This window comes from Ictalurus punctatus, chromosome 25 (genome assembly GCF_001660625.3).
Source record: "Ictalurus punctatus breed USDA103 chromosome 25, Coco_2.0, whole genome shotgun sequence".
In the NCBI taxonomy this organism is placed as follows: Eukaryota; Metazoa; Chordata; class Actinopteri; order Siluriformes; family Ictaluridae; genus Ictalurus; species Ictalurus punctatus.
In genome coordinates, this window is record NC_030440.2 from 14,233,977 (window position 1) to 14,245,149 (window position 11,173).

General features: G+C 39.9%; 1 protein-coding gene across 1 annotated transcript; it reads right to left on the reverse strand.

Annotated features, from left to right (window-relative positions):
* Positions 1-504: 504 nt before the first annotated feature.
* clu (clusterin) lies at positions 505-10,248 on the reverse strand. Its single transcript, XM_017456534.3, has 9 exons — positions 10,091-10,248; positions 5,509-5,632; positions 5,277-5,425; positions 5,006-5,176; positions 3,091-3,454; positions 2,646-2,786; positions 1,161-1,387; positions 894-1,069; positions 505-801 (listed from the first exon to the last, which is right to left on the reverse strand). The coding sequence occupies exons 2-9, from the start codon at positions 5,594-5,596 to the stop codon at positions 789-791; spliced, it is 1,329 nt and encodes a 442-aa protein (XP_017312023.1). The 5' UTR covers positions 5,597-5,632; positions 10,091-10,248; the 3' UTR covers positions 505-788.
* Between the last annotated feature and the right edge of the window lie 925 nt (positions 10,249-11,173).

Below are 11,173 nucleotides of genomic sequence, written 5' to 3' on the forward strand. Positions count from 1 at the left end.
TCTGCTTTATGTCACTCAGGCCAGAATATCTGGTTTACATGTATGTGCTGTGTTTGAAATATATATATATATATATATATATATATATATATATATATATATATATATATATATATATATATATATATATATATATATAATATAATATAATATTCTTTCCTAGAAAACAGCGCACTATTTATCTATTTATTTATTTATTGCAATTTGCCTGTGCCATAAACAAAACTCAGGGTTGAAGGGAGTGCCTGGGGAATGTACGAGAGCAGCTGGTCCTCTGTCCTCCGCCCAGGAATATTTCAGATGCGTGTGAAACCCTGCAGTGATTCTTTACCAGTGCTGAGATTAGAACTGAAAACCTTCTGGCAAAGAACCTTCACTGCTGACGTCTCGGAGTCTCCTCGTTTCCCCAAATTCCATCTGTTCAGGAAACCAAACATTATGAAATGTTGGTCCTGTTTTTATTCCTCATTTATTATTAGACATATAAAGGGAAACGTAGAGTAGTTGGGTTTATTTATACACTTTATTATCCATTTTCGAATGTACAGTTGGTTATTACAGGGAGATTGGAAGCACTTTTATTTTCACACAGGTGCCTGAGGATCTTCTGATGCCTCGGTCAGGATCATACAGCAGGAGTAATGCTAGATAGAGGACATCCAGCTAAGTAGTACAACAGCTATTGGTATTTTGAGAGATAAATGCAGAAAGAACTTTTTACTGTTCTCCATGATGATGTTTGTGGGGTGGATTCTCCGACAGGAAGTTCCACCTGGGCTCCGTCATGATTACTTTACAATTCTGTAATGAAAAAAGATGATTTTGTAATAAGTGCAAGGTTTAACGTGATACAGCTAAGAGGGATATTCTGGACCCATTTCTTCAATACCCACATAGTGTTGTGTTTGTAGCGATCCAAAGCCTCCTGCGCCACCACCTCGGAAAACTTCGGGTCGGTCCAGGGGATTTCTCCCGGCACGGTGAAGCTCATTTCTGGCTCGTCAAACAGTTTGACGGATACATTGGTGTCACCTGGCGTCTCAGGGTTCTCGGTGTCCTTACAGATGATCTTTTATGAAAGCAGAATACAGCATTATATAGAGTACTGGATCATCGTGTCTGAATGCACATGAGTAAGATGGCATTGAGTCAGGACTCACTGTTTGGATTTTGAAGATACCGTCGTCACTGGTCGTGTGATTGGCGAGCGAGGACACCCAGCTGAACTGATTCCTCAGCGTGTCCAGCAGCTTCGAGGTGTTGAACATCTCCTCCTCAAAGCGCCTCAGGAGATTGTTGTACTCCTTTGTGAATCTCTCGGCCAATGCCAGAGCCTGTTCCAGGTCCTCCTTCAGCGGACCTTCCAGAGGCTTCTTTCCAGAACAATCTGCACAAGAGAGCCATGCTTAACGCTGGGTTTGTAGAACCTGGGCCATCAGCATTAGAGCTGTGACGAACCAAGGGCTGTTTTACTTTCATTCGAAATGGTACACTACAAACTGTATGGTTTTCTTGGTGTCGTGTCACAGTCTTGCTTTTGAAAGAATAAACTGTTTGCTGCTGCTGACCAGCGTAGCTAGATAAAGAAGAGTTGGTTTCCTGTCACACTGATTAAAAACCAGCGCACCGAAGTGTAGATAGCTAACGAGTGTAAGACGAGGACATCGTATGTCTGCTTTATGCTTCGTTATCAGTGCTCATACAGCAACCACAAACAAACTTGCCTGCAAGGCTCGCCGAGCTTATCGTCAAACAAGCATGCTGATGCAGGAAGTTCACAGTGCATGTTTTGTTGGCTGTTTAAGCAAAATGAAGTGAAATCAACTGGGCGGGAAAAAAAGATGTTGCAGTTTCTTCGGCCTCATCTAAGGAAGATGATACCGAATTGCACTGACTAGAAGGAAAAGTTTACTTTTAAAGTATTTTATCCAGCCATAATAAAGGGCAATGTTTGGAAAATAGAACTGATGATTGATTTTTAGGTTCAAATACAATTAAAATAACTAGTTATGGAATTTTAAAAACTTTGATTTCATGATTACTCCCACAGAGGGTTCATAATTGCTAAGTGGAACACCCATTGCTATATTTTATTCCGTTGAATGAATTTGAAACATTCTGCGTGTACGCTAACCAAACGCAAGCTTTCAAGTGAGAAAATTAATATTGCTATGTGAGATGAGAAAAGGGGCGGGGCTGCCAGGGGGTCAGTTAAAAACACCCTCCCCACAATTTAAAAAACTCTGACTTCATTTATTAAACTTTTGTATATTTATTACATTTATGTGACCCGTTCTATATATGAAAGGCAGCGTAACATGCTATAGCATGCCGCAGTAGTAGCTCAGTGGTTAAAGGCTCTGGGTTACTGGTCAGGAGATGAATCCCCAGCGCTGCCAAGCTACCACTGTTGGGCCCTTGAGCAAGGCCCTTAACCCTCAACTCCTCAGTTGTATAAATGAGGTAAATGTAGGTTGCTCTGGACAAGGGCGTCCGCCAAAAATGCAATAAATACATGTGAGAAAAAGAATACAGTAAGAATGAAACACTATAATCTTTTATAATAGCAATCTGCAAGATCTAGTATGAGTTTGTTTGTTTTTTGTAATGTCTTGACTATAATGTGCTCCTGATACTGAGCTCACCAATGTGCTGGATCTCCTTGCACTTCTCACATTCCTCTCGGAGTTTGATGCAGCCGGCGGAGTTGCGGCGAATCTCCCTGCAGGTCATTTTATCGTTCCCAAACGGCCTGGTTATGATAACGTCTTCGTTCACGCTGCCGTCTGTCCAAAAAAAAAAACGACTGTAAACGCTGGAAATGATAAATAATGCCCAAAACAAGACCCTCTTCAATGTGTGCATAGTGGAGAATACGGAGTACATTCCTGAATAGCCTGTATAGTGAATATGGTTTGGGACACACCCTTAGTGGACTGATAAACTTAGTGATGTTTGTGTGACAGAATGATGAATATGGTATAATGTTGCTGTACTGCATTTCATTTCTTACATGGCGAGAGATATTTAATGCTATACAGAGAGGAGTAATACGTTCACACTGACACTGTAACGTTACAGCTTGTTTACCTTCGGAGGGAAAGTTCGAATCACCACCCATGTACAACCCGATCGATCCGAAGACGTCTTGAGTCATCTGCCTCATAGGCTGGAACATGCTGTGGAAGTCAGGGAACTGTGGGTCATGGAAGAGGGACCTGTAAATGGGGGAGGGTCTGTGGAACCATCCGGGCTGGTGCAGGGAGCGCATGTGGTCAAATACTTTCATGCTGTCCACGAAGATGCTGTCCACGCCGTCAGCCACGTCTGTGTAGCGCCTCTCCAGATCCTGGAAGTGCCGCCTCTGCTGCTGGTCTTCCTTCTCCAGAGTGTCTATGTTTTGACCGTTAATCCAGATGGAGAAAGGCGAGGACCGGTTCAGGAACTCCTCCAGCTGAGACGGGGCAGCACACAAAAGTATGGGTTTGAGTTCCACTCTATTCTATTGTATACAATATACCTTTGTTTATTTTATGGATTTATGGAAGGAGTCTCCAGTATCAGCACTTTGTAAAAGTCAGTAAGTTTCCTGCAACAGGAAAGTCTTCAGGACAGAGGACTTTGTGCGTTCTGGTTTCTCTGGTAATATGACAAGCTTCATTTTTGTTATCTAATTAACTTCAAGAAGGAGGTGGGGGGAAAAAATAAGGGAAGGACTCTTTATAGCTGTTATAACGTAAGTGATAACAGGAAGTAGCTTGTCTAATGGACATAGTCTTTAAGGTCTTTAGAGTAAGTGTTGCATGACTTGTGATGTCTGCAATTTGGATAAAGTTCTAAGAATCAAGAATGATGTTATAATCAGTCCGTACAGGATTTCGAGGTTTTTTTGTGGTCGATGTGGCCAAGAATGTTTGATTTTGCTGCGGCTTTTTTTATTCTTTTTTCCAATCACATAAATGCGGCCTTTTAGCTGTACTCAGGTTTGACGCACGTGAATTAAAGACGGCTTTGGCTGAATGCATGTTATGATGATGTCACATGACGCATCTTGGCCAAAATCTGTGTGAAATCTGTGGTAAACATTGCAAGCTCCTTCGAATATTACGGCGTTTGCTTGATTTTGTGTTCATTTCTGCGATCGCAAAAATCATGAAATCCTGGAGGGAATGTATAATAAAATCGTTACTATTAATACATAAATATTATTTAGCAATTAGATCTACTTTTTGTTTCCAAAAATGCTTTAATTACTGAATATTTCTAATTATACAGTTTGACTGCTGGTTTATATTACTCATTATACTACTTCTATTCATGATGCATAGTACATTGCTTGTTATTATAATGATTATTAATGATTGCGCTGCATTCATGCCATGTCGGAATTACCGTAATTACTAGATGACAACCCGGACATTCTACTTGCAGCTGTTCATGTCCACGGACTCGGAATTAAATGAATCCGTGTGAGATGATGATGCTGACGACTGCAAAATGACATTAAATTGCATTGCATGTCTTTCGTTTATTTTCAGATTAATCTCGCATTATTAAAACATTATTAATAGTCAATTATATGAATTATTACAAGATAACTACTTAACTACATTTTACTGTTGAAGCTGCCGCCAATTTGAGTGTTTCCGCATGCCACATGACGTCTCAGAAAATTCCTAGTTTACAAGTTGTAATTATGAGTTCTACGAGGACACGAACGCATTTTAGAAGTTGGAATCTTGTAATTACGACATGGCGTGAACGCAGCGTTTAAGCCAGACTTGTACTGAATATAGACGTGCACTCCCTAGACAAAAAGGAAAATATGAGACCAAAAGCAATTTTCCTACTTAGGGAATTGCACATGCGTTTTTTTTATTTTTTTTTTATCATGTTATTTCTAACATATATAATTGTTTTGTGGGCGTGGCTACTGGCAAGCATCTGAATTGAGTTGGTGTTCACAATCTGACATGTACGAATGCAGCATGATTTCAGATCTCACCTGTCGACCCACCAGGCCGGAGCCACTGCTGCAGGTGCGAGAGTAATATTTAATGCATGTGTTCTTCAGGCACGGCTTACACTCCTCCCACAGGGCCTGTGTGGTTTCGTTACACACTGACTGCTCCTCGTTCAGCTTCTCCTCCATCTCCTGTGCGACCTTCAGAGCGTCCTAATACAGACGGGAAATCTGGAGGTCTAGCACACTTCCAAAATGTTACATTTAAAAAAAAAAAATTAAAAATTTAATCAGTCTGAAAATCTTCTCTAACCTCTTTCTGCTTCTTGGTTTCATCCAACGATGACAGGAACTTCTTGTGATCTTCCTCCGACCTCTCCATCACTGTCTTCATCTTCTTTACGCCATTAATGGCGTTTTCAATCTCCTTATCCACATATTTCTCTCCAAGCTGAGAGATCTCTGTAGACGCACAGCTACCATCAAGCACCGGCTGACACGGAACGCTATTTTAACTGCACCGACAGGACGTCTGTAATACTCACTTTTAAGGTCGTCTGTGGAGGGGGAAAGCAGACACTCAGCAGAGATGTAGAGGAGAGAAAGGCCCAGCAAAAACCAACACGCCCTCATCTTCAGCGCGTTCAGCTTTCAGATGCAGGAAACACACTAAAGTTGGGGAGAGAGATGTAACGTGACTTCCTCTGACATGTGAAACCGGACACTAGATCAACCCTGTATACATCATGGACATAGGAAACTTAGCTGCAGCATCCTTAAAATTAAACTATTGAGAATCTCTTCAGAATTTCAGTGTGAAAATTGCAAGCTATGTAGATCATGTAGCTTCTGCAGTAAGTGTCTCAGTGTAACACCAGCTTATTTACTACCTTAATTTCCTTAATATTTTTCATATGCAGTCATATTATTTCATATGTTAGTGATAGCTGCCTGTTATTGAAGCTAGCTAGATATTGAGCTAGTCTAGTGATAACTTCTTTTAACACCTTATTTCATATAGTACTTTATAGTTATAGTAGCTAGCTGTTTAGCCACTCCAGTGACAAACCTTCAGTTTGATAGCTAGCTAGCTATACTTACAACCTTTATTTATGTAGCACTTTATAAAGTAATAGTATCTAGCTGTTAAGCAATGCTAGTGACAACCCTTCATTCTGATAGCCAACAAGCTTTATTTAATACCTTATATTATTCAGTGCTTAATTTTATAGAGTAATTCTAGCTAAATACCCAATCTGCTAGCTATTCAGCTAATTAATAAAGTGTCAGTACTAGCAACCTAGCTATAATATTATTTGATAAAGCTGTTTGCACTATCAGAAAGACACTGGGCAAAAATGACATTCATGGAAGAGCGGCGAGGTGAAAACCACTGCTAACCCAGAAGAACATTAAGGCTCATCTGAATTTTGCCAAAACACACCTTGATGATCCTCAAACCTTTTGGGAGAATGTTCTGTGGATTGATGAGTTGAAAGTTGAACTGTTTGGAAGACAGTGGTCCTGTTACATCTGGCATAAACTAAACACTGAATTCCGCAAAAAGAACATCGTAGCTACGGTCAAGCATGGTGGTGGAAGTGTGATGGTGTGGGGATGCTTTGCTGCTTCAGGGCCTGGGTAACTTGCAATAATTGAGGGAAACATGAATTCTGCGCTCTACTGGAAAATCCTAAAGGAGAATGGCCGGTCTTCAGTCTGTAAATTGAAACTCAAGTGCAACTGGATTATGCACCAAGACAATGATCCAAAGCATAGGAGTAAGTCCTAGTTTCTCAGGATGGGGGCGAATACCTTTTCACTGCACTGTAATAACTCTCCTGCTTTGTATTGTTTTCAGACGCATTTTCAGCCACCAGTGGTAAGTAACCTCTGACCTGTCTGGATTGGATTTGAAAGATTAGGGGTTGGGTTTGTATGTGCTGCTTCACAATCAGCCAGAAAATAAGTACAGAAGATCAGTCTTTAATCTCAGTGTAGGCGTGCGAGTACACTGTGAATTATTGTTCTAATTGTATTAACTCTCGATGGCATCCACAATCGTTTCCAAAACTGCGCCACCATTCGCAATCCATCTTGATGAGCAACCGAGCATTAGTCAGACACTCGGTGTGCACTGACAGTGCTATTATGCTGAGAGGATGCCTGCATGCTGCGTCGGAGCACAGAGAACCTCTGAGCTTCTGCCAGATCAATGCAGGGAGCTCAGTTATATAAGAAGCACACAAGTTCTCCACATTCACTGCTTACTGAAATGTGAACGATACAGAACCCCCAGTGCTGAGAAAACAAATCACACACATCTGACATTAGAAGTGTGCAAGTCGACGATATGTTATCGTGGTTTCTATCACAGTGCTGTTAACGTCTCGACTGGTCAGAAAGTGTTGATTCATTTTCTATAATATATAATAAAATAATATAAGCTCTGATGATAGCGCTGGCTGTTATAAACAAATCAAGTTTATAAAAATTTATATAAATAGGTTGTAAACAAATCACAGGTTTATATTAATGTGCTTATTCGAATAGGTTTCTATAGTAACAGATTATTCACAGGACTTGTATTGCAGATGCTTCAACTAATCTTCTTAGTCTTATAATAAATAGATTCAAAAGGGTCTAATTGTTGATGCAGTAAATAAAGCTTTCTGGAAAGAGGCTTTATTTAACATTCTTTGGAAGGAATCTGGGGGGCTCAGTGATTTGCACCTTTGCCTCGCATCTCCAGAGTTGGGGGGTTCGATTCCCATCTCCGTCCTGTGTGCACGGAGTTTGCATGTTCTCCCTGTGCTTTGGGGGTTTCCTCCAGGTATTACAGTTTCTTCCCTCAGTCCAAAGACGTGTTGTAGGCTGCCATTTCTAAATTCTCTGTAGTGTGTGAATGATTGTGCGATTGCACCCCGTCCAGGGTGTCCTCCGCTTTGTGCCCCGAGTTCCCTGTGATAGGCTCCAGGCTCCCCGCAACGCTGTGTAGGATAAGCAGTACATAAATAGCATGGATGGAAGGAGTCTCCAGTGTCAGTTCTTTGTAACAGTCACAGTTAAAGCTTTTCCTTTAAACTTTCCAACATGGGAGAGTGTAATGATGGAGGACATTATGCAGTTTCTCTCTATAACGTAGTAAAGCATTTTTTGTCTTAACTTCAAGAAAAGTGGACAGAACAGTTGTTTACAGCTGCTTTAATTTAAGTGATAATAGGAACTGACTTTGAATGTTCCATAACAGTAAAAATAACTATAAACTTATAAAAGGTAAGACATTAATCATTGTCGAATAGCTGTTAATCATGTCAAAAAGGTATTAGTAATTGTCAAGTCGCTGTGATGGAAGGAGAAATACCACATGATGAACCACATCATCCTGTGGTCATAAAGATGTATTATGGTACAGTAAGCACTCCATGAGCCAAGATTTTTTCATTAATTCTATTCCTAAAATAATTTGTAGTGGATTTGGATTTGGTTATCCTACCTGCGCAGGCACCAAGTATGCCAATTGAGACATATGGGTGGAGCTGGAAATAATGATTAATCTTCTATGCTTTTATTTTTTAACCTATGTAAAATATCAGCCTATAGTTTTGTTTACACTAATTATACTTTCTTAGAACTGGTATCATATTGGTGAAAAAATATTTATATCATATTCATACTATAGTCTTTTCGAATACCTGTTTGTTTGTTAGCAAAGAGTTGATTCATGTAAATACTGGAATAGAAAAGTGTTAAATGTATTTTTTTTTTTTTTAATTAATGTGGTGCTTATTATCAAACAAAATGGATATCCTGCTGTCCTGAAAATATATTGTGAAAGTATCACTTGCTACGGCAGGGTGCAGGCTAAGCCGTTTCTCTCCTCATTCTGCTGCGTATGTTATCCAGCAAATTCCAAATACAGACAGAAAAAAATGTCCCTGGCAGGTCGTATTTAGTTATTTATTTATTTTTTAGTTTAGTGAAGCAGATGGCCTGGCCTTAGCTGGGAGGGATAGGAGGCGTCCTGAAAAACCTGGACTTGTGCTGCAGAGAGGGAGAGAGAGAGAGCAGTATGACATGAACCTGATTTATCCTGCCACCCCTTCATGGTTTGGAACTGAGAGTCAAATTCCCCTCTGCACTGAGAAATCAATACACGTTCACCTCGGGGAGGGCGAATGAGCAGACACGCTGTTTAACCTTCTGTGTGTGCAGTTACACAATTACACAACAATGCCTGAGTTAAAGAAAAAAGGTTAGTTGATTAAACCTGTGATTTAAAAATAAATATCTGCTTTCATTTCATTCTGGGTATTACTACAATACATGGGATTAGTGATGTCTTGTAGTGTATTTTTCATGTATTATAATAAGATGACATGCAAGTATCAGGAAAAAAAACATTTTAACTGCATATTGAAATATTCACCTTTACTTTGATTTGAGTTAAGAAAATGTTTGTATTGGTACTATTTTATTATACTATTACTACCACTACTAATAATAATATTGGTGGAAGTAGTAGTATTATGTTGTATTTTTATATGTATTTATATATATATAATATATATATATATATATATATATATATATATATATATATATATATATATATATATATATATATATATATATATATATATATATATATATTTCTGTGTGGCTTATGCAACAAATCAGAGCATTTTAAAAACCTTCATATTTGAACCAAAATTAAATCCGTACGCTATTAATGTGTTAATGTTGCTTATGAAGCGTATTTTGAAAGCAATTACTGGACACTGGAGCATCTGGCTCTGCAAAAACAGAGGACATAAACATTCCCACCCACTCTGTTCATGCACAGCTGCAACAGAGAAGGATCTAATGTGCAAACACAAGCGCTCAAGACAATCTCTTAATGTTTCACTGTGTGTTGTTATTACCATCATCATCATCATCATTATCATCATCATTGATCCAACTCAAATCATTCAGGCGCAACTTAATGCGCATTAACGTTTTTTGTTTTTTAAATTATTATTATTATTATTATTATTATTATTATTATTATTATTATTATTATGAAACACTGTGCTCTGTCCGTGTGGTGAAGAGTTCCAGTGTGGGAAGATATCGCGCACTTACCGAAGCGTCTGTTGCACAGCTGGATCCGTGCGTCCTCCGCTTCCCTCCGCGCGCGCGCCCCGTTATTTATACCGCGAGGTGGCGACGTGATTCAGCACGCGAGAACGAATCCCTCCTCACTCTCCCCCCTTACCCACATGCACCCCACCCTTATTTCTTCACTGCTGGACTTTTCCAGAAGTGTCACGCCCTCTCTCTCTCTCTCTCTCTCTCTCTCTCTCTCTCTCCCGCTCTCTCTCTCTCCCAATGTCTCTTTATGCCCCCCGCCTCAACCTCCCCGCCACCGCTCGCTCTCCCGCCCACCCACTCTGTCCGCTGCTAGAGGGGTGCGGGTTGCCAGATTGGAGAAACTTACTCCTGGGTTAGGAATCCGCTTGATTTTCTCTTATTATGTACAGTGGGTTCAAAATGTGTTCACACCCCTTCACCTTTGCACAGTGTATTGTAAACGGATTAAATGTAGGCTACTTTTTGGCCATAGTGATCCATAATAACAAAACATGTGTTTAGCTCTTTCTTCATTTACAGCATTTTGACAGAACCCTTATCCAGAGCAACTTACATTTATTCAATTGAGGATTAAGGGCCTTTCCGATGGGCCCAACAATGGTAGCTTGACAGTGCTAGGGCTTGAACTCCTGACCTTCTGATCAGTAACCCAGAGCCTTTAACCACTGAGCCACTACTGCCATTTCTTCCTAATGTATTTTTGCAAGTCTATTTTTTTTTTTTTGGTCAAAAACTGTTCAGATATGTATGCATTGTTTTCACTGATGTCACTGTGTTGTATGCAATTATCCACAATGCAACACGTTTGTAACTATGAGGCCATTTTATTGCATAGATATATACCCAAACATATCGCCATATCGCCCAATGCAATGCATGTGGACACCATCACACCCATATGTGGGTCTTCCCTAAACTGTTGCTACACAATTGGAAGCACACAATTGTATAGAATGTCTCTGGATGCTGTAGCATTACAATTTCCCTTCATTGGAACTAAGAGGCCCAAACCTGTTCAAGCATGACAATGCCTCATGCGCAAAGTACATGTAGACATAGTTTGAAAAGGTTGGA

What these genes read in the sequence shown, in the direction of transcription:
- clu (XM_017456534.3), bottom strand. Translation starts at nt 5,596, where the DNA reads ATGAGGGCGTGTTGGTTTTTGCTGGGCCTTTCTCTCCTCTACATCTCT. An exon ending in CTCCACAGACGACCTTAAAA is followed by an intron (nt 5,426 to 5,508) that starts GTGAGTATTACA and finishes GTGCGTCTACAG; the next exon opens with AGATCTCTCAGCTTGGAGAG. An exon ending in TTCGAACTTTCCCTCCGAAG is followed by an intron (nt 2,787 to 3,090) that starts GTAAACAAGCTG and finishes TTTTTTGGACAG; the next exon opens with ACGGCAGCGTGAACGAAGAC.